Source organism: Mustela nigripes, chromosome 2, assembly GCF_022355385.1.
Source record: "Mustela nigripes isolate SB6536 chromosome 2, MUSNIG.SB6536, whole genome shotgun sequence".
Taxonomy (NCBI): Eukaryota; Metazoa; Chordata; class Mammalia; order Carnivora; family Mustelidae; genus Mustela; species Mustela nigripes.
The window spans coordinates 86,911,158-86,935,025 of NC_081558.1; the positions used below are offsets into that span (position 1 = coordinate 86,911,158).

General features: G+C 38.5%; 1 protein-coding gene and 1 long non-coding RNA gene across 10 annotated transcripts in view; one reads left to right on the plus strand and one right to left on the minus strand.

The window, feature by feature from the left end:
* ANKRD28 (ankyrin repeat domain 28) overlaps window positions 1-9,994 on the plus strand; it is a 205,623-nt gene extending 195,629 nt beyond the window's left edge. For all 9 annotated transcript variants that reach the window (XM_059390886.1, XM_059390889.1, XM_059390893.1 and 6 more), the window contains 3 exons: window positions 256-338; window positions 1,074-1,165; window positions 6,723-9,994. In XM_059390886.1, the coding sequence (XP_059246869.1) occupies window positions 256-338; window positions 1,074-1,165; window positions 6,723-7,009 (462 nt within the window). In that variant the 3' untranslated portion in view covers window positions 7,010-9,994. The remainder of the gene's footprint in view (window positions 1-255; window positions 339-1,073; window positions 1,166-6,722) is intronic.
* Window positions 9,995-11,192: 1,198 nt separating this feature from the next.
* On the minus strand, window positions 11,193-18,981 carry LOC132009971 (uncharacterized). Its single transcript, XR_009402112.1, has 3 exons — window positions 18,885-18,981; window positions 14,749-14,859; window positions 11,193-11,323 (listed from the first exon to the last, which is right to left on the minus strand). It is a non-coding gene; the product is annotated as an uncharacterized LOC132009971 (long non-coding RNA).
* Window positions 18,982-23,868: the final 4,887 nt, after the last annotated feature.

Below are 23,868 nucleotides of genomic sequence, written 5' to 3' on the forward strand. Positions count from 1 at the left end.
GTCTCCAGTGGGCCAAGTAAGTTTTGAAGTGTAAGTCTAAATGTAATCTCTCCAAACTTAAATATTCCTGTCCTCTCCCCAACCCTATTCCACCAACACATTCAGACAAATATTCAAGGCATTGTTAGCCAAAAATATCTGTGGCATGTATATGGTCATGTACATATTGTATGAACAACAGTTGAGGTTTATTGATTTTGTATATTTATCTTTAATGATAATTAAGTTTTTAAGAGTTATTTGCCATAATTTTAGGGTCATGAAACTAGTGCCTTGTTAATACTGGAAAAGATAACAGATAGAAACCTCATCAATGCAACCAATGCAGCCTTGCAAACGTGAGTATTTTCAGTCTGGTGTAAACCTGTTTTATGAAAGTCGACTAGAATAATGTTATTTGATCCCAGCAATAAATGAGGTAAAAAACTTGACATGTATCTATAAACTAGAGAGATTTCAGAAAGAATGAAGTTCTTAATGTGAACAGCTGTCTTTCAAGTGACCCCTTAGATCTTAGATCAGAGTCTCCCATTTTTCTCTTGCATTTTCCATTTGCTGTTTTATGTTGAGTCTTGGTTTAAAAATAAATAAATTATAGTACTGGTTCCCATTCACATGTCAGATCTCTTGAGGGTCCAAAAACTAGCCACAGAACCTGTAAATTTTTTCAAAGCCTATTGAAATTTGTACTATTTCAATTAGTGTGTTTTATTGTATATTCTATGTATTTGCCAACATTATTTTTTAAAACAACTTAAGAATGCAGTTTATTTAGTAAAACCTTTTTAACCATTGAGTCTTAGAAGGAAGCAAACAAAAGGTATTTGTAAAGATAGATGGCTCTGGGGTCAGGGGATAGTGCTATGTTTATGCACGTTGGAGGGTTTGGCAGCGCACTCTGCACTTTGATTTTGTCCCCCATTCCCATCTATATTGCTGTTAGGATTGGGTTCCTCAATTTTATATTTCTGGGTCATCACAACTTAGCAAAAATGCCCTTCAACAACCAGAATTGCAAAAGAAAGTGTGTGTGTGTGTGTGTGTGTGTACACATGTATTTTTTTTTCTCACAGACCTCTGCATGTTGCTGCCCGAAATGGGCTGACAATGGTGGTTCAGGAACTTTTGGGGAAAGGAGCAAGTGTGCTTGCAGTAGATGAAAATGGTAAGTAGTTATGTATTTTTCCTTAACCTATATTTTACTGAAGGTTTTATTTTCCTATTCATATTTGAAGTGAAATAAATGTGGATATTTTGTGTTGGTTAAAGAGGAGAGCTGAAATTAATATTGAATAATACCATGTGGCAAAGGGAATAGGGCAAGAAAAATAAGAAGAGTCTGTATAAGAGATAAACTTCTGAATTTTACTACCTGGTTTAATGTTACCACCTTCATTCATCTTAGTATTCAGATAATTTGTTCGGTCAGCAAATACTTATCAAGGCCCTTAAGAGCCAGGTTCTTATCTAAAGTTAATCTTCAAGGATGCCTGTGTGGCTCAGTTGGTTAAGCATCTGCCTTGGATTCAGGTCAGGACTTTTTGTAGGATCCTTCCTAGATTATTCCCATGTGTATAAACATTATTTCCCTCATCTTAAAATATTTTCTATATAAGGGGCACCTGGATGGCTCAGTCAGGGGCTGTCGGCTCAGGTCATGTTCTTGGGGTCCTGGGATCAAGTTTCCTGTTCATTGGGGAGTCTGCTTCTCCTTCTGCCCCTCCCTTTGGCTTATGCACTCTCTCTTAAAATCTTTAAAAAAAAAAAAAATCCCATTAATCTAACTATTCCACAAGTACAAGTACTGCAAAACTGTACCCCTTTGCAGTACAGTTACTCAAGTGTGCAAAACTGTACCCCTTTGCAGCACAGTTACTCAAGTGTTGACTTGAGGTGGCTGTGCTGCCACCTTCCCCTCTCTTACTCTCTTCTGAGACCCCTCACCAAGTCAGATCTTTGCTGCCACCACTTCTTTGCCCCCACCACACTGGTACACTGTCCTCAAGATCACCAGTGATCTCCACAATATTGAGTCATTTCTTAAATTCTCGTTGTACCTGACTTTTCAGAATTTGGCACAATTGATTATTCCTTTTTCTTTTTTTTTTTTTTACATGAATAAGGGTTTTAATATAGAATTTAAAATATACAGGATATAAGGGAGTCCCTAGGGATGTGCAGGTTGCAGTCTGCCATAGCAAGTGTCCAATATTTCTCCCAAATAATCTCCATATTTTCTTTTATACTGCACACTATTACATGGATAAATAGGTACAGATCACTTTAGGTTGGGGTAAGAGGGAGAGTCATTTGGTTTGATTACTGTATCCTTCTGTAGGTGAACACAGTCTGCCTTCATTCATAAATGCCTGGTTCCTTCAATTGATAACTGGGTGAGGGTTTGTAACTTTGCTGTTTTGATGGTTGGATTAAGTAGCCAGATTCCCTGGGACTGAAATTTTTTTTTTATAATTTTTTAATTGAGGCATAATTAACATGCAACATTAGAGTTTCAGGTATATACTTTTTTCTTTGTTAAACTTTGTTTACTTGGCTTTTAGGATTTAACACTTTTTTTTGTTTTTCACCCGGTGTTACTCATTATTCCTTCTCAGTTTCTTTTGTGAAGTTTCTTCCTAACTTCTTAATATTTGAGGGCTCTGGGACTTGGTCCTTGGTTCTTTTTGCTTCCCCTATCTATATCCAGTCCTTTGGTTCTTTGATACAATGTACATGCTGAGAATTTCTGGATTTATATCTCCCGCCCAGACCTCTCAGTCTCTATAGAGATGTGATCTTTGCAGATCCAGCTGCCTAATTGACAGTACTATGTGGGTATCTAATAAACAGCTCAAACCTAACTCCTCCAGAATTGAACTGACTCTTCTTTCCCTGCCAACCCTGTTCTCCCCACAGCTTCCTGATCTCAGTTGTAATGATCCCATCCTTGTAATTGTTCAGGACAAAAACCTGGAGTTCTTGACTTTTCTTTCTCATACCCAGTGTACAATCCTTCATATACTACTGATCTACCTCCAGTAGTTCCACCTTTTCTATGCTTACCACCCTGGCCTGGATCCTTTCAAAATATGTGACAAGATACTACTCATTTGAATCTCACTTGACTCACAGTAATCTTCAAGGCCCTTCATGATTAGTCCACTGCCCTATTTCCTCTCTAACCTCATCTCCTACTCTTTCTTCTCTCCATTCTGTCATGCCAGCCCCTACACACCAGGGATCTATGTGCGTTGTGATCTTTATCCTGGCTACTTTCTCTGCCTGGAACACTCTGTCCTCAAGCAAGTCTTTGAGTAAATTCCTTAACTGTTTCAAATCTTTACTCAAGTTTTATCTTCTTAGTAAAGCCTGTGGTGAACCGATTTATACTACACCTGTTATAGACCTCTGCCACAGCATTCTCAGTCCTTATCATCCTGCTCTTTTCTGCTTTCTTTTTTTCCATAAAGCTTATCTTCAAATAGATATATTTATATATCTATATAATTATATATAATTTATATATTTTATATATTATATATATACACATTTTATATCATTTATATATCTATTTATATATAATTTAATTTTTTATTATGTCAATTGTGTGTCTCCCCCACTAGAATGAATAGAAGCTCCACAGTGCCAGGGAGTCTGTATCAGTTGCATTACTGTTATATTCTAAGTGCTTAGGAGAGTTCCTGGACATGATGAGTGATTATTTACTGGGTGAGTGATTGTGCCAGGCACTATGCTCCGTTCTGAAGATAGGATGTATAGAGTAAGACTGGCTACTTCTTTAAATGCAGAGTATAAACAGGCTGTTACAATGCACTGAAAGTGGTTCATTTGGAGTAAACTTAAAATGCTGTGAGAACAGGTAAGAGAGTGTTTGAAGTCTTTCTTACAGGATCAGGGAAGGCATCCCCCAACCCCAAAAAAGGGGGGCCTGTAAGCTGAAATTTAAAGGACAAGTAAGAGAGTGGGGAGAGAGCTTTCTAAGCAGAGAGAGTGGCATATTTAGAGATAGAGCACAGGACCAGTAAAAATTGGAGTTGTGCCAGAGCCTCTTAGATTAAGTGGCAAAGGATCTGTGCACTGGGAAGTTAGCAGTTAGTCTGAAGGAGAGAGCAAGATTAGAATGGGAAAACAAATTGTTTGCAGGTGAGAGAAGGTGGTAACCAGAATTAAGGTAGAGACACTGGAGATGAAAAGATATAAATGTTTCTAGAGATCTTATGGAGGGAATCATTGGTACTTTGTGAGAGAAGAAGTCTCATACCTCCTGGCTTGGAGTGCTGTGTGGATGGGAGTGCCATTGTTTAAGACTGGAAAGTAGGAGTAAGAGCTAGATTCATACAGGGGCACGAGAAAATTTCACTGGAAGCTCCCAAGTGGATAATGGGACATACGGATCTAGAGACCAAAAGCAAAATCTAGGTTGGACATAAAGATTTGGGAATCATAAGTATGTATAGTCATGAGATCCAAAGAAGTGAATGATAACACCTGTAAGTTCAGACTACAGAGTTTTAAAAGAAATTTTCATTTTCAGTAAATCAATTTCTGGAAATAGAGCTACTCTGGAAATACTCTCTATATAGAGAGTAAAATGAGCAGCCTAAAATGCTAACTTTATATATTTGGCCACATAATGAGACTCGGAATCATTAGCTAGTATTCAGATCTTTGTTGATAATTTTCAATATTTTTTATATTTTTTCCTTATAAATAAAAGGGATAATATAACATGATAACGAAGGTCATCTGTGACCACCTGGGTATCTTCTAACACACTTCGCAATGTGAAATAGTAATCAGGACCCAGAGTTGACAAGTCATAGCAATATATTTCCATGGATTTTCTGGAGGAACAAAATATTTTATACCTGCATGGGATAGATTAGACCCTCATCCTGAGGCAATTTGCTTCTCTTACTTTTCTCTTTAGCTGACCCTGTCAACTCCATGCAGAGGAGAGGAGCCTGCTTTTTGTCATATTCCAACTGTAGAACACTTCTGAGATACTCTTCTCCCCCTCCACCCTTAAATCTGATCCAAGGCATCATGGCGTGTCTAAAGGGTTGTTCTGCCTGCCTGTTCTGTAGTCCAGCAGGCACCCTCAGACTTAGAGAAGAACTCTTGAAAGAGCTCTTCCATTTTGAGTAAACAGGGTCTAATTTAAAAATGCACACCCGCGGCGCCTGGGGGGCTCAGTGGGTTGGGCCTCTGCCTTCGGCTCGGGTCATGATCCCGGGGTCCTGGGATCAAGCTCCGCATTGGCCTCTCTGCTGGGCGGGGATCCTGCTTCCTCCCTCTCTCTGCCTGCCTCTCTGCCTACTTGTGATCTCTGTCTGTCAAATAAATAAAATGTTTAAAAAATTAAAAAAAAAATAAAATAAATGCACACCCTTCAGTCACTCCTGCCAAGTTTGCAGGAACATCAGTTGTTCCCTTTGACCCTTAAAAAGGGGGAGAGTTTTGAAGGGAAAAAAATATTTCTTCCTTCTCAAGGCTAATAAAGCATGGATAAAAATATATAAGAGAACAGGAAACAGCCAAATGTCCAGTAGCTAGAATGGATAACTAAACTATGGTATAATCACAACAATGGAATGTATAAACAATGAAAATGAATTGACTATAGTTATATACAACAACATGGATAAATCTCACAGACATAATGTTAAGTGAGAGAGGTCAGATATAAAATAATATATACTATATGATTCCATTTATATTCAGTTCAGGAAAAGTCAGAACTAAACTATAGCATTTTTGAATATAACTAAAACGAAAAGGACAGCCATGATTACCATATAATTGAGGATAGTAGTTACCTTTATGGAAGAGAAAAGGGATAGTGAAGGGACATGTGGAGCTCCTGGTTTGCTGGAAATACTCTCTTTCTTAATCTGGATAGTGGTTACATTCATGTTTATTTATTTATTTTTTTAAGATTTTATGTATTTGATAGAGATCACAAGTAGGCAGAGAGGCAGGCAGAGAGAGAGAGGCAGAAGCAGACTCCCTGCTGAGCAGAGAGCCCGATGAGGGGCTCGATCCCAGGACCCTGAGATCATGACCTGAGCTGAAGGCAGAGACTTAACCCACTGAGCCACCCAGGCGCCCCTTGACTTAGGAGTTTTTAAAGTTTACCTGTTTATCTCCTGTTTTTCTTCAGTGTTCTGTGTCCCTAAGAGAAAAGTTGATCAATGGCCAAGTGTCATTCTATTCATTGAACACACATCTTTGAGCACCTATTCAGTGCTTCTTCATGAATCTGTACACATTTAGATTTCTCAGTATGTAGCACTAAATATAACTACAAATTGCTAAGACTCTTTCACCACTCTGAAGCAAGCTTGATCAATCTAAGGGTTTTTATTTGTTTGTTTGTTTGTTTTAATTTTAGTTCTGTATCTTCTGTGAATTTAGGTGGTTATGGGTAAGTTTTGAGATCTTGGAGAAATCATCCATCTCTGGGCCTCAGTTTCCTTTTCTGTAACATCACACACACACACACACACACACACACATATCCTCCTCCCACCCTAAATTTCTAGGACTTTACTCTTTTCTACTGATTGGAAATTTCTGAATCATTCTATTAAACCAATTTATCATAAGCCAAGTAATTTAAACTGTCTAGAACTACAGGCCATTGGGCTTATTATCTTATCTCCTGATTTTTAATTACTGAAATTTATCTCTAATTCTAGGCTATACCCCAGCTTTGGCCTGTGCCCCCAACAAGGATGTGGCTGATTGCCTCGCTCTCATTTTGGCCACCATGATGCCTGTCTCATCAAGTAGCCCTTTATCATCCCTGACTTTCAACGCCATTAATCGTTACACCAACACCTCAAAAACAGTCAGCTTTGAAGCCTTGCCCATCATGAGGAATGAACCTAGCTCCTATTGCAGTTTCAACAACATTGGTGGGGAACAGGAGTACTTATACACCGATGTGGACGAGCTCAATGACTCTGATTCCGAGACCTACTAAGAGGCCGAGCCAGAGGTTTGAGTGAGGAGTTCGGACACTAACGCTTCAGACTGTGCTTTTTCAGGAAAAAGGCACTTTCTGATTCAAGTTATAAATGCAACCTAAGAGGGAAGATCGCAGAGTGAGCAAATAAGAGAAATGTGATGACATTAGGAAGAAGAATTTTAAAGGCAAGTTTTGCAAAAGGAACTTCTAGAATCTTGAAATAGACTTGACCAGAGGAAAACACTTTGATGTCAAGTTACTTTGTGGAATTGTTTAATTTGGTTTTGCAGTGCCAGGAATAATTTGGGACACTGTGCACCCTAACCTGCTTACACAAGCAACACTATTGTTAAAGAAGAGATAAGAACACTAGATTTAAATTTTACCAGTAAAACTACAACTAAATTTAAGGGCAATAAAAGTTTGATACAGTAGGCATTATGTGCACAGCAAATTGCCAAAGGACCAAGTAACTTAAAAGTTTTTAATAGAATGCCATTTTGTGGAAACCAGAATAGGTGAAATGAGACATTATCTAAACCAAACTTTAATATTTCTGAAAAATGAAGCTGAGATTTGGTTTTAAATTTTGATTTTTTTTTAAAGAAAACATCTGAAAGCCTTCGAATACTGTATTAAACCATGAGAGAAAGCAGATGTATTTTTACATTTTTTCTTTTACATAAAAATTTAAAAATTCCAACTTTTATAATATTAGAATTAAAAACCAGCTGACTGAGTGCAGTCAGGGTGAAAATACTTGTGATGTAGGCATGAGATATATTGAGGTCAGGCCATCGTTGCCCAGTTTTGAATGGTTTAGATTTAAAATTGAACTATTTTTGTTTGAAAATGTAAAGAATTTCCTAGAAGAAAATTTCATGAAATCAAAAAATAGATTATTTTCACCCTGTTGCAGCTTAAGTGGTCCTGGGAATGGAGTTTTTGACCTTGCTACTTTGGATGGTACACCTTCATCACTTATGTTAACTTTTGTGCCTCTACAATGGATTGGGGGATTTTTGTTTTCATTGATTAGTGAATAATCAAAAAGGAAAAAAAAAATCCCTTGTTATTGATAAGTTAACATTATCAGTCTCTTGGAAGGCATTTCTGTATTGGGTCCTATTCAGATTTAAACAAGCTACTACTTGGGGAAAGAAGCAATTGCCTGCTGAATTGGAAAATTGCCTTTCAAATAATAGAGAAAGGCTGACATTTAGGCTTTTAAATGACAATTGATAAGGTTCTGCTTTTACTGTAACTGTCACTTTCCCAGTAAGAATGATTTCACATATTTAGGGGGTCTTACAGATCTGGATAAAGTTCCATAAATTTTCACAAAATGATACCCAATTTCATTTTATCCTTTTTGTATTGTGAAACTGGAAACCTTATGACATTGTAAATTTCAGCTGGTTTTTCTGAATATAAAGTGTGAAAACACAGAACAGTATTTTGATCTATTTGATAATTTTGTGGGGTTTTTGAAGAATTAATGAGCATGTACATAGAAATAGTGACTGCTTGAATACTGTATTTACTTGCACTCTTTCAGTACATCAAGATTCCTGTATATTTTAGAGTATAATAAAACACAGATGTGAGTTGTATTTAATGAATAATGTATTTGTATCTGTGCATATTACCTAAAAATCTATAAAGTTTCTAGGGCATTGACTACTAGATTTTAAGCATTTTTTCTAAAATATTTACAGAAATTATAAATGTAATCCTCCATCTTTTCTTTATAATATAAAGAAGTCATAATGGACCCTTCCTAATTATTAGTGGTAGGAAGGTGAATTTGCATTTTAAAGACAGTGGACTACTTTTTCTATTGTACCTTTTGAAAAAAAAACGAAAAAAAAAAAAAAAAAACTCGAGGATTCTAAAAGTATACATATGTGTGCTTTCTCTTTCCTTTTAGGAATTCTCTTCTGAATTCCCTGAGGGAATTTTCTAGAATCTCAGAATTGAAAGAGACCTGAGGTTCATCCAGTCTAACCTCTTAACAAATGCAGGAGTCCCTTCTACAAGGGTGATCTTTCCACCTTGAACACTTCCAGTGACTCTACCTCACCAAGCAGTCCATTCAGTTGTTGAGCAGCTCTAACTGTTAGAAAGGTCTTCCTTAGATGGAGTTGAAGCCTCCCTCCTGGTAACTTCTGTCCTTGGGCCCGGGTCTCTGTCCTCCAAGAGAACACGAAAATGTTGGAAGGATGAATCTCACGCCTTCTGCCATGTCTTCTCTTTTATAGGCTGTTTGACTTACCTGCTGAAGTGATTTCCAGAAGGACTCATTAAACACAGATTTACCCATCTAATAAAATCCAAGGTGTAGCTATAAAGTAATAAGCTGTTTTTAACTTGTCCTCACACATGGCAGAACTTAAATCTTGCATCACTTTATGTAAATGATGCTATTACTGAAAATATTTGTGAGGTGGCTCTTTCAATCGCTTGCCCACTAGGAAGTCTGTTTCTTTGCTTTGTGATCGCATTTTGTGATAGTCTATCCCCAGCTTGATCAGCCACTTCCTTTGGTCTGCACCTAATGAAGGGAAATCCCAAGCTACTGGTCCAAATAGTATTTGAACAGCCCTAGTATTGTTGGAGTACGTACTTGGACAACTTCAGTGAATGAACACAGCAGCACAGTAAGTTCCTTTATAGTTACACCTTGTATGTCAAAAGCATTCAGGCCCTGCTCTATAGTGGTTTTTATACTCAAACAGAACAGAAAAGCCTGTTTGCTTTTTTAACCTCTGCATGAAAGATGACATCTGAAATATCTGATGTGTATTATAATAATACCAGCTTCTGTTCTAGAACTACTTTGGGGGAAATGGTGGTAATAGCAAATGACCTCCTTTAACAAGACACTCAACTCAAACAGTGCCATTTAGTTCAGGAGCTCTAAGTATAGCCGTCAATTTGGGGTTTAATTTGGCTTATATTGGACCTTTTAAATGAAATAAAGTTTTTTAATGCAATAAATCAAGTGTCTTTCTTTTTTATATGTAAACTTCTTTCTCTTAATGTGTAGTATTCCAATGAGTTTTTAACCTTTCTTTGAAAACTTGATGGCTTCTCAATAAAAAACTTAAAATTTAGATGAATCTACGTGGGCTTCTCAAATACATTCATTCAACAAATACTTATTGCTTGCCTGCCATATACTAGAGGGTGGGAGTGGGCAGAAAGTGAGCCTAGAAATTGTGGTGTCCTCTAGGAGTTATAGTCTTCTCATGGAAAGACATACACCTGAAAATTTAAAGTATAAAATTGTAATTGAGGTAGAGATGAACTGCTAAGGAAGATCAGAGAAAGATGACTTTGGAAAAGATCAGAATGGCCTTCCTGGAAAAGATGACATTTAGGCTGGGCACTGAAGAATGTCAGCTATGCTTTGAGCAGGTGGAGAAAGGGGCAAATACCATCTTAGGTGAAAAGAACAAAATCAGTAGTTTGAAAAATGGGTTGGTGGAAGAGAGAGGATGGAATAGGTGTCAGCATTTAACACTTCAGAGCACAAAAAGACCATGCCAACCTACAAAAGAGCTAATTATACACATGTACAGAGATGAGATAACAAAAGTGAGAACAAAAAGATATAAATAGGTGACTGGAAGAGCAGGCAAAGAGGACTTTAATAACCTTGCTCAAAATCATCTTATGCTGGTAATAACTCAGAATGCCTCTAAGTGTTTATCATGTACTGGGTGAGGTTGTAAGTAATTGAAATACATCTCTTAATCCACACAACTATCTGGGAAGATAGGTACTATTAATAGTACCATTTAACAGATAAGGAATGAGGCAGAAAGGTGAAGTAATTTGCCCAAGATCACTTGGCCAGTAATTGTAAAGCCTGGATTTAAATCTGGGCAGTCATTTCCATAGTCCACACTCTTAACCACCTAACAACCTCTAACATGTTTTCTGGTCCTTTTTGAAATTGATACTTTTGAAGTTTGAAGTTGCTTTACAACTAAACTATGTAAGTTCCTTTCTGTTTTGATCTCCTAAGTCACTAATATTAGAAGAAACGTAAATGTGACTACAACAGATGTTTATTGCATATCTGCTAATTACCAGAAAGTGTGCTAGATTCTGGACATGTAGCAGTAAAGGAAGAGGTAACAAGATTTGCCCTTAGGATGAGTCTAAGAGAAAAATGTGTACTTACGTTTCAGTTGCTATTGCTGCCCCAAATCTCAACTTTATTCTCACTCATGCTTTTGCAGGTTGGCTGGTAGGCTTGGGTCTGCTCCCTCTGTGTTGTTCTTCAGACTTGGACTAGACTGCAGAAGTTGTCCAGAACTTCTACGTGATGATGACAAAAGCACAAGAAGGCAAGCCTTATCACACAAACACAGTTTATGCTTCTGCATGCATCACATCTGCTAATACTCCCCTGGCCAGAGCAAATCCTATGGCCAAGCCCAACCTCAATTGGATGGGGCCATTTTGACACTGCATGTTGGGGAAGGATAGTTTGAGCTCAGTTTCCACATTTCACTTAGCCCTGAAATGATGAGCCAACCAGTCATTGTTTTTAGTTTGTCCGTAGGCATTCTTGATAGTCTTTGCTTTTTGCCAGTTCATTCTTTCTTGTGGATCCCTTCTCATGTAGGTAGTTAAGATATGAAACTGGGTAGCAAAAATATATCTTGACTTGGAAAGTTCTTTGACAGTGCAGAACTGATTAGAAGGTATTGGATTTACTCTTTTCCAAAGGTGAAGAATCTTCCCTTTCCCTTACCTAAAATTCCACAAGAATGTAGCACCATGTAGCACCAGTCCTCTTATGTCTTACTGTGACATCCGTTCCAAACCAGAGCCCAGTCTAATGTAAGATAGAAAGTAAAGCTTGACTAGTGACTACTTCTAAACAAACAAAAAAAACACTGGTCCATAAAGCACTCCACTTGGTCTAGATCATTTCTCCATCTCCCCATCTCCAGCGCTTGTTTTTTGTTTTGTTTTTTTTTTTTTTAATATCTTATTTTTAAGTAATCTCTCTACCTAACGTGGGACTCAAACCACAATCAAAATCAAGAGTTGCACACTCCACTGACTGAGCCAGCCAGGCGCTCCCGCTCCAGCACCTGTAGAAGTCTCCATTTCTCTGCTTCATTCCTCATTTTTATGTCCTCATTTTCTTTGTGGTTTTTTTCTCCTCTTGCCCTTCACAGGATTTTTATTGGTCTTCTTCTTAACTTAGGACTAAGTACAGGCTGAAATAGTATTTCCTTAATTAGAAAAGCCAGTAATTTAATCTTAACATATTTTTTCCTCTTTTATCCTTCTCTAAACTTTAAGAAAAGTTGCATTTTCACTTGTAAGACCTATTTAGCCCTTTAGCAAACACTTCTTGAGTACATATCCTGTGATAAGTTCCATATAAATACTGGAACTACACCAGGGATAGAGCAGTGAACTTGGTAAGGTACCTGCCATCAGGAAGCTTATGTCTTAGTTGAGGAGACAGACAAGAAAGATAATGGTAATTACTCTGCAAAGAAAGATTTGTGAGAATAACTGGATAACTATTCGAGATATTGGTATTTGGGGGAGATCCTTGAGGATAAAGACTGCCTTGCCTGTTTGTACACTAGGGAATTACACAAAAATCCTGACATGAAACACAGATTTTGCTGAGAAGTGGAGGAATGTTAAAGTAACAAACTAATAAAAGAGGAAAAAGTAGATTGAGAGGGTGAGCTAATCCACAAAAGCAAACCTTAGGATTCTGCTGAGGTTACCTAACCCAAAAGCATGTCATGGGCCAACCTAGGGATCGATTGTCATTTGAATAGAGAGAGGTTGTCATTTGATCTGGATTGATTGAAAGTGTTTATTAGATGCCTGCTGGGTCAGCCATCCCCAGTCCATGGCATGTATCTCTTCACCTTCAACTAGGAATGAAGGTGGTACAATGCTTAGGATTGGACAGTTTAGCACTAAGCTCCAAGACTTGAGCTTCATGCCAATGTAATAGCTGGCCAAGCTCCTCTCCCTCAAAAATAGGAAGTTGGTTCATTCCTGGTACCCAAAATAACAGCAGTGCTGTGAGTAACTTTTGAGACCTAGTAGAAATAATAAAAATGCAGTTTTTACTTGATGACCTGCTTCTTGTTAACCTGCTTTTGAGCCCTTATGTATACCACAAAGATGTCAGGCCCTAGCACAGATGAGAGAAGAGTTGCCTGTGGTTATGATACTCATTTTAAGAAATGCCAAAATCAAGAAAATGAATGAAGAGAATTCAAGGGATAGGGACTTCTGGAGAAGAGCTTTGTCATTATCCACCTGTAGGTACCAATAAATACGTGGGGGCATGGAGGGAAAGGCCATTAATTGTCTGCAGTTAGGTGACTAATAGGAATAGATACTGTAAATGGTCAAATAGCTTTTACCAGCAGATGTCAGTGAAAATGGCAGAGAAAAGAACTTCTGAGTCTCACAACAGTGACCTTTGTGGCATTTTAACTTGCTCTAGTGGCATTCCTCATTCCAGCTCTGCAGTAGTCTTGACACCACATTCCTGGTGCAGGTTAGTAGTCACAAGAGAGAAGAAAACAATGCTAGAGCTCTTTCAAAGCCTCATTCCCAAAGAGTTGCCATTATTTGGCCTGATGGTTCCCTGGAATGCCTCACTTCCAAGTCTGTCTGCAGTTGAGCTAAGTCAGAGTGGACCCAGTTTGAAAAATAGTCTCCCTGGGGAGGTGTTTGTTGAAACAATTATAGGCAAGAGTTTTAATGTTGTACTTGCTTTAGGTGATGAGTAAGAGCTGAGGCAAGCAATAGATTAACCAAAGTTTAAGAGGAAAAGCTGGGGGAATCAATATCCAATGGAGCTTTGGAAAGCTCTGGCATAGTTCTAGGAATCTAGAATGCTGAATGCACACATAGAGCTGTGGCCACCAGTAGAAGAACTGAGACAACCCTGTATTCTCACCTATGGCTAATTTTGAGGCTCTGCACAAACAGGATGTGAATGCCAATTTTCAGCTGCCAGGCTGAGGTTTGAAGGCATGCCTTAACTCACACACAGCCCCTTTGCAAAAACTAGGAGATATTTGTTGTTGTTGTTGTTACAGGTGATTAAGGAAGTCTCTGTTTGATCATTAGCTGGCTGCTAAACAAGCTGAGTAAAAATTTCATTGGCCATACATAACAAAGTAGTATACTTTATAGAATTCTTTCAGAAGAGTCACTAAATAACAAGTAGCAATAACAAATCTTGGGGAGGGAGATAAAACCTGATTTCCAGAGTTGCTGTGTTATTTAAAATGTCCAATTTTCAACAAAAGATTATGATCTGCAAAGAAAACAATGGATGGCCCAAACACAGGAACAGCACCTGTCCTTCTTCAAGGACATTGGGCTTACTACACAAATTATTTTCAAGGAGCTAAAGGAAACCATGTCTAAAATATTAGATGAAAATATTTTTTAAATGCTTCACCAAATAGAGAATATCAATAAATAATATAGAAATTAGATATTAGGGGAGCCTTGGTGGCTCAGTTGATTGAGCAGCCAACTCTTAGTTTCAGTTTAGTTCATGGTCCCAGGGTCATGGGATTAAGTCCGTTTGGGATTCTTTCCCCCTCCTTTTCCTTCCCCTCCACTCTCCACCCCCACTTGCACACATACACACACTCTTCCTCTCTCTCTCTCTCTCTTTCTCTTGAATAATTAGCAGATAAAATCTTTTTTAAGAAGTTTTATTTTAGAGGCACCTGGGTGGCTCAGATGGTTAAGCGTCTGCCTTTGACTCAGGTCATGATCGAGCCCTGCATTGGTTTCCATGCTTGACAAGGATCCTGCTTCCCCACTTATGGTCTCTCACTCTGTCAAATAAATAAATAAAACCTTTTTTAAAAATTTCCATGTTAAAAAGCAAATGGAAAGTCTGGATTTGGAAAAATATAATAGCTGAAATAGAGGGCCTCAGTGTTAGATTTGAGCAGGCAGAAGAATCAGTGAGCTTGAAAATATATCAGTGGTGACTGTCCACTGTAAGGAATGTATCTGTTGGGAAGAGGGGAAAATCATAGTCTCAGGGACCTATGTGACACAATTAAACAGACTAGCATATACATAAGGGAAGTCCTAGAAGAAGAAAAGAAAAGGGGGACAGAAAGGATATTTGAAGAAACATGACTGAAAATTTAACCAAGTTTAAAAAATGTTAATGTACAAATTCAAAGAGCTCAATACCAACTAGAACAAATTCAAAAAGATCTACCCCACACACATTCCAAAGAAACTATCAGAAGACAGAACAGGAATCTTCAAAGCAAAAAGAAACAACTCAAGAACAAGTAATCCTCAATATGATTAATGGCTAGTTTCTCATCAGAGTCCATGGAGGTCAGAAGGTAGTAGGTTGACCTATATTAAAGCTGCTGAAAGAAAAATGGTGTCAATCAAGAATTCTATATCCAGGACAATTACCCTTCAGAAATGAAGGACAAATTAAGACATTATCAAATTAGCAAAAACAGAATTTGTCGCTAGCAGACCTGCCCTACAAGAAATACTAAAGGGAGTCCTTCAGACTGACTTAAGAGCATTAGACAATGACTCACATTCACTAAGAAATAAAGAGCAACAGTAAAGGTAACAGCAAAGTAAATTTAAAAGCAAGATATAAATGTATTTTAGTAACTCCTTTTTACTCCTGATTTAAAAGACAGCTGCATAAAGCTGTAATTATAAATCTATGTTGATAAGGCATACAGTGCATAAAAATGTAATTTTTGACAGTGGCACAAAGGTACAGGAAATAGAATTACATAAAAGGTTTGTGTAGTACTGAAATTTTCTTTTATTAATCTGAACTAGATTTTTAAAAATTAAAATGCTAGTTGTAAATCCCCAGGACAAACACTGAGAAAATAACTATAAGATACAGAAGAAAAGACTAGAGAATTAAAATGGCATCCTAGAAAATATCTAACACAAAATTAGCCAGGAATGGAAGACTAGAGAAACAAAAAAGACAGAAAATGAATAGCAAAATGGCAGATATAAATCCTACCTTAACAGTAATTACATTAAATGTAACTAGATTAAACTCTAATTATAAGATAGGGATTAACGAAATGAATATAAAATGTGATCCAATTGTATGCTGTCTGCAAGAGGCCTGCTTTACATTCAACAAAAGTTGAAAGCAACAAATGTTAAATACCATGTAAGTAGCTACCTAAAGAGAGCTGTGGTGGCTGCACTCCTAAATAACCAATGGGTCAAGAAAAAAGTTAGAAAATATGTCAAGGTAAAGGAAAACAGAAATGCAACATTCCAAAACTTAGATGCTGTCAAAGCAGTTCTTACCGGGAAATCTAGCAGAAAACAGTTAAAAAAAAAAAAAAAGGAAGAAAGATGTCAAATCTGTAACCTAATCTTTGACCTTAAAAAGCTGGAAGAAAGGAGTGCAGACTAAACCAAAAGCAAGCAAAAGAAAGAAAATAATAAATATTAGAGCAGAAATAAATGAACTAGAGATTTTAAAATTCAACAAAGTTTTTCCTTTGAAAAGATGAACACAAATTGATAGATCTGTAGTGAGAATAACCAAGAAAAAAATGAGAACACTCAAGTTACTGAAATCACAAATGAAGAAAGGACATTCTATTGACTTCATAGAAATAAACAAAATTAGAATAAGATTAATTATATACCAACACATTTGCTAATCTAGATGAAAGGGACAAAGTTTTAGAAGGACAAACCATTAAAACTGTTTCAAGAAGATACACTGAACCTGGCGTACCTGGGTGGATCATTGGTTAAGTGGCTGCTTTTAGCTCAGATAATGATCTCAGGGTCCTGAGATGGAGCCCTGCATCTGGTAGGCCCCCTCAGCACCCCTACATCAGGGTAGGCCCCCTGCTCAGTGTGGAGTCTGTTTCTTCCTCTCCCTCTGCCCCTTTCCCTTCTGGTGCACTCTCTCTTCCTCTCAAATAAAATCTTAAAAAAAAAAAAAAAAAAAAAATCTGAGTAGACCTATAAGAGCTAAAAACATTGAATTAGTAATTTTAAAAATTCCAAAAAGAGAAACCCAGGACCAAAGGACTTCAGTGATGAATTCTACAAAATATTTAAAGAATTACCAGTCTTGCAGGCACCTGGGTTAAGCATCTGCCTTCAGCTCAGCCCTGATCTCAGGGTCCTGAGATTAAACCAGGAGTCTGTTTCTCCCTCTCCCTTTTCCTGCTCATGTGCACTTGCTCGCTCACTCTCAAGTGAAATCTTAAAAAAAAAAAAATAAATTACCAGTCTTTTTTCACTGACTTTTTTCTTAAGAAGTGGAAGGAATATTTCTCAACTTTGTGTGGTTGATACTAAAACCAAATAAAACTATCACAAGGAAACAACACAACAGACCAATATCTTTTCTGATTATAGATGTTAAAGTTCTTAATCCAATCCTACTGAATCTATCACTATCTAAAAAGTATTGTACACCATGAATATCCCTTATAATACAGATGTAAAAATCATCAAAAACATACTGTCAGGGGCACCTGGGTGGTTCAGTGGGTTAAGCCTCTGCCTTCAGCTAAGGTCATGATCCCAGGGTCCTGGGATTGAGCCCCCCATTGAGCTCTCTGCTCAACAGGGAGCCTGCTTCCCTTCCTCTCTCTCTGCCTGCCTCTCTGCCTACCTGTGATCTGTCAAATAAATAAATAAACTTTAAAAAAAAAATACTGTCAGAATCCATCAACCCATAAAATCATTATATACCATTACCAAGTGGGATTTACCCAAGGAATGCAAGATAGTTTCAACATACAAAATTAAATCAATGTAAAACACAATATAGTATCAATACAATAAAGGGAAGGGCCCCACTGGTGTATCTCCATTGATGGAGAAAAAGCATTTAACAAAAATCCCATACTTTCTCATGATAAAAACAGTAAGGGCAAATTTTTTTCAACCTGATAAAGAGCGTCTGTGAAAAACCCACAGCTAACATCATATTTAATGATGAACAACTGAAAACTTACCATCTAAGATCAAGAACAAGTCAGGGATGTCCACTCTCATTACATATATTCAATATTGTATTAGAGGTTCAGACCAGAAAAATTAGGAGGAAAAAAAAAAAAAAAGACATCCATATTGAAAAGAAGTTAAACTATTGTAGATGACAGGACCCATGACCTTTTATGTAGAAAAACCTAGGGAATCCACCCTAAAAAGTATTAATGCTATTAAGTTCAGCAAGGTTGCTAGATACAAAAATCAATTGTATCTTTATACACTTGCAGTGAACAATCCAAAAATGAAATTAAAACAATTCCATTTATGATAACATCCAGAAAAATAAAAAATACTTGGGAGTAAATTTAACAAAAGTCTAAAACTTGTACACTGAAAACTGTAAAGCATCATTGAAAAAGTAAAGACTACCTAAGTAAATGGAAAGACATCTTGTGTTCATGAATTCGAAGACTTAATATTGTTAAAAATGGTAGATCACCTTAGGGAATATTGCTATTTTAACAATATTTTAAATGCAATTCCTATGCAAATTCCATTGTCTTTTTGGCAGATACTGACAAGACTAAAATTTGTAAGGGACTGCCAAGGACTCACAACACCAAAACAATTTTAATAAGCAAGAATAAAGAAGACTCAATTCCACTTCCTAATTTCTAAACTTACTACAAAGTTACAGTTATCAGTACAATGTGGTACTTGCTTAAGGATGGACAGATAAAGCGATCAAAAGAATATAACTGAGTGTATAAATAAACCCACTCATCTATAGCCAATAGATTCCAGTAGGGTACCAAGATAATGCAGTGAGGAAAGAAAGATCGCTGCAGAAGGTGGCTTTCAGCAACCCTTTACTCACCCATAAGCACCAGCTGGACCCATAGACTCACAGCAAAAAGGCAGCTGGGACCATCCACACCTGAGAAGGGGTGTTTACCTGAAATAGAGAAAGTCTACACTCTGGCATAGCACTTGCAATATGCTTTGTCATTCTGTTAATAATTACATGAAGTAGCCTAGTTAAGTCATTAATTTAACATGCATACACTGCCTGGGTTCAAAACCTGGCTGACAAAACTGAGTGTCCTTGAGCCAGTGGTTTAACCTCTTTGTCTCAGTTCCCTCACCTGTAATATTTGGATAATAAAGATCTCTATCTCATAGAGTTAGGGAAAGAATTAAGTGAGCCACTCTGCCCAACAAGACTCAATAAATAAAAACGGTATCGATATAAAAATCTGTTTTGAGGTAGATTTAGAACAATCCCAGATTTTTTACGCTCTTCCCACCAGTTGGTGATGTCTGTATTTCTTCCCCTTGAGTGCTGAGAGATGGGCTCTACAGCAACTTTACCAATCGGATTTGGTAGAAGACGGCTGCCCCCGCCTTCAGAAACTGACAACTCCCCCTTCCTGTCTCTTCTAACACATGTCCTTTTAGAAGCCTGACTATCCTGAGACCACTGCACCCATACAGAGAGGCCCAGCAGAGCCTGCCGCCTGCCTCCCACTGGTATGCCAGCCATGTGAGTGGAGGGACTATCTTGGAAGTGGGGACTCTTGCCCCATCACTCTAGCTCTAGAGAGATGAGCTGCTATGGACTTTCCAAGCCATGAGCAAATTAAAATGGTTATTTCAAGTTACTACATTTCAGAGTAGTTCCATCTCTTAGCAATAGTTAATAACAACACTGATTATGAAAATCTAAACAAAAAACAAATGGGTTGGGGAAGAATCCTGGGGGGAAGATGATTCATATTACAAATTAAGTCTTCATTTTTGTTTGTTTTACAAAGTATTCTATAAGAGCTTCCCTGTCAAATGTGGATGCTGTTTATTTCCTTGTTTACTGCTAGAAAGAACACAGGAAAAAGAGTCTCCAAGAGTGGTTGAGCTGAAATTGTCTAGTTTGACCCCCTTTTATAAACAGCACCTTAGACCTAAAGACGGGAGCAAAGGTACCCCACGATATGCTGCAAGTTAGGAGGCCTGACTTTTTACTCTTCAGCCAGAACTTTAAAAATATTATTTTATTTCTTGGTTTATTTGTGTTTTTGTTGTGCTACCTTGCAAGGACAAATCTGTTTTGTGACACACATCCATTTTACACATTCAGTATACACTGCCCGTGTCCCTCTGAAAGGTCGGAAACAGATTTTATCAGGGCCTGTGTACTAATTGCAAAACAATGAAATTCTTCACCCTTTTCAGATTCATTTGTAATGCTAAAATAGTGGCTTTTATTATATCTTTTTGTCTCCATATCCCATCACCCTAGTAATTATCCTTACACATTTCACACTCCCTGTATGATTCAGCCCTCAGAACTCAGCACACTGAGATTCAGAAAACACATCCTTCTTCGTTTTTTTGATGGTTGCTGAAAAATTTGGACTACAACCATTCTGCAAAGATGTGATGTTACTGAAAACAAATGCCTTTCTGTTATCTGCGAATGTGGGGGTTCTTTTACCCCCTTTGTTTTGACATATCCTAAAAACTGATGCAGTATTATTTAGAAATATCAAAATGGATAATCTTGAAGAATTACTTTCTCCCTTAAATTGCTATTGATTTTATTATACATCTTAAACATAATTTTCCCTTAAATTGCCATTTATCATAGTCTCTTGGTGAGTCCTCATGGCTAGTCATGAGATGTGACTGGCTCAGGAAGGAGTAGGGCTTCAGGAAACACCACTAACAGCCAGGGAATCATTTAATTGACCCATGCCATTCTCCTGCTTAATACCCTCTAACGGCTTCCCATAGAAACCCAAATGCCTGCCTCAGCCAGCAGGTCCTCCACATCCTGAAGTTTGACAAACTTCTATGGTTGATTTGAGTCATTCTGACTATCATAGATAACAAACCACCTCAAAATGTAATGGCTTAAAATAACCCCATAATATTGCTCATGAATCTGCAAACTGGTCAGTGCAAGATGGGGGAGGCTTGCCTCTGCTCCACTCGCTGGCGCTGTTCTCTCAGGGTGGTTGGGTCTCAACCCTCCGTCAGAGGGTTGAGAAGCTGGCTCTGCTGTCGGCTGGGAGCTCAACTGGGGTGAGGGTTGGAGACCTCCATTTCTTCATGGTCTCCCCACGTGCTCTGTTTTTCCTCAGAGTGGTTCGGGTTCCAAGAGTGAAATCCTTGAGAGAGAGAACCATACAGGAGCCATATCATCATTCATGACCTACTTTTGGAAGTCATGCAGTGTCACGTCTGTCACACTGCAGCCATGGAGACAGTCACAGAGTCCTGCCCATGGTCAAGGGAAAGAGCATAGACCCCACCTCTTGATGGGGACTGCCAAAGTTTTGGAAGAGCAACTGGGACCGGAAAGGTTGCAGCCGTTTTTGGAAAATAAACGGCCACAATATCTCTCATGGATTTTGTTTAGGGGTGTGTGTGTAAATCCCATGTTTAAATGATCCCTAGATGGTAAGCTCTCTCTAAAGGTTTTTTTCTTTTTTTTTTTATTGTGTTATGTTAGTCACCATAAAATACATCATTTCTCTAAGGGTTTTCTTATGTGACAACAAATTGTGATTTCTAGCATAGTGTTTTACATGGAGCTAATGCTTAATTTTCACACACGATGTTATGACAGCTGTAAGATATCCATAGCTGAATCAATAATTTTTGAAGAGTTTGAACTCCCAAGCATATCCTATCTTAAAATCACACTGTATGTAATTTCATCTCTATTTGATTACTCAGGAATCATTTTAGAATACTGCAATTCTTCCACCAATGGTAGGGATTTCAACTGTCACATTCCAATACTCAGAGAAAATGTACAAGGCTGACCTCATGTTCTGTAGGAATATTTAGAGTGTGGAAATGAGAAAGATGATGTCTTTACTTCAGAGTAGTAATGTCTTTAGTTATCACATCAGGACCCTATGGCAACAAACTCAGGATTCATGAGATATATAACTACAAAACAGGTCTTGAAGTTAAAGAGCACAGGATCAGAATTTCATTCTGCCATATCAGGTACTCATAGATCTACTAGTAATTTTATTTTTAACTGTTTGGTTATTAGATTTTTACTTCAGTGCTAGAAAATAAAATGAGAAATCTTTCCAAACGGAAAGAAAATATTGTTTTGTTGTCCCAGCATGCCTAAATGAAATAAGCACACTTGGTGACTCTAATCATTCATTCACTCATCCGTTCAGCAGTCAACATATACTGAGCCCAGATTTTATAAGCCACAGGGGCTGTGCCAGGAGCTGTAGAAACAAAGATTAGTAGCATGTTGGCTCTGTTCTCAGAGGAGATCCCCATAGTCACGGTGAAGAAGACCCAAACCCCAGCACCAGCTCTAATTTGCATGTGGGCAACTGACTAGCATCTCTGTTCAGTTTTCCTCCTCTGCAAGATGGCCATGTCAAGCCTGAAGGCTCACAGAGAAGGTAAAGGGAGCTGTTTATGTGCATGTCCAGCACACTGCTGACACTCACTACAGGGGAGCCACTCTCGGCGCAGCTCGTGTTCTGGCAGAGAGGACCTGGATAAGTATGATGGCCCGATGAGGAAAGGCTCTGGAAACTGGGAACAGGAAACATCCCTTCAGTGGGAGAAGATTCACAAAGTGTTTGTGATGAAATGGACCTTGAGAGGTGTTTCCCCCTCAAAGAGGCCATTTCAAGCAAAGACAATATTGCTGAGACCTGATTCTGCTCAGCACATTGTGGAGTTGAGAGAATTCGGCCATGGCTGGAGCAGGGAGCTGGATTCATAGTGAGGGGTCAGCATGGGACCCAGCACAGGCAGGGGTCCAGTAAGCCTGTAAACTTCAGGGAGATGAAAAACAGGAGAAGCAGCATTTGGACTAAGGGGTATGGCAACCAGCTCCAAGATGGTGCCCAGTGATTCTCCTCTCTTGACCTGTGTCCTGTGTCTCCTCTCTCATGAGCAAAGCTGATCTGGATAACCCAAAAGGATAACAGGGAAATGATAAAGTGTGACTCCTGAGGGTGGGTCATTATAGACACTTGCGTCTACCTTGCCTTCCCTTGGATCACTTGCTCCAGGGGAGAGTTCAAGCAGCTGACGGAGGTTGTCCCTCTCTGGGCAGAGCTTCGGTACCAGGCCACCTCACAGATCACCAGCCTGCTCTCTGACTGGTTGGTCTGGGGGCAGGTGCCAACTCCCAGTCCAATGTGCAATGGCCAGGGGATGGGGACATAGGTTCAGAGCAGAGCCACTTGTGAGGAAGGGCTGTCCAGGTAGGCTTTCCTCATCAGGGCTGCAGGCAGGCTCACCCCTCAGGAGGGGGCAGTGGGTGCTGGGACTGACCGTCTGTGAGCAAGACGTGGTTTTGCCTTCTCTGGGAACAGGCCTTTCTCAGTTGAGTGTGAACACAGCTGATTGTGCCTCTCACTTCCTCCGTGAGGAAAACCACAAGCAGGCACAGCTGCACCTACATGAGAAATCACACCGACCAACCAACTTCCCCCAAGTCTCATTCGACCAAAAATACATTGGATTTCCTGCCTCTTACATTATGGCCAAGATTGCCATTTGTTTCCTGAATTTCAGGATTACAGTTGACAAAAGCATATCACAACCATTAGTCATAGGTGCATTTTTTTTGTCCCGAAAATGATTTCTTTTACTCATTTTCCCCTGTCCTCCATTTTGTTCTGCCCTCTGGCAGCTACTTCTTTTTATTGTAAAAGCAATTGTTTTACCACCATTATTTACCTCCCCTCTCACTTCTATTTCATAAGCAGTTGGTTCTAAATTGTCAAGACAAAGTAACTCAGGGAAAGTTCTAGGTGTTCTGTTCAGAAGGGCAAAACGTGCATCCAGCAGGTGCTTCCGAAGTTCTT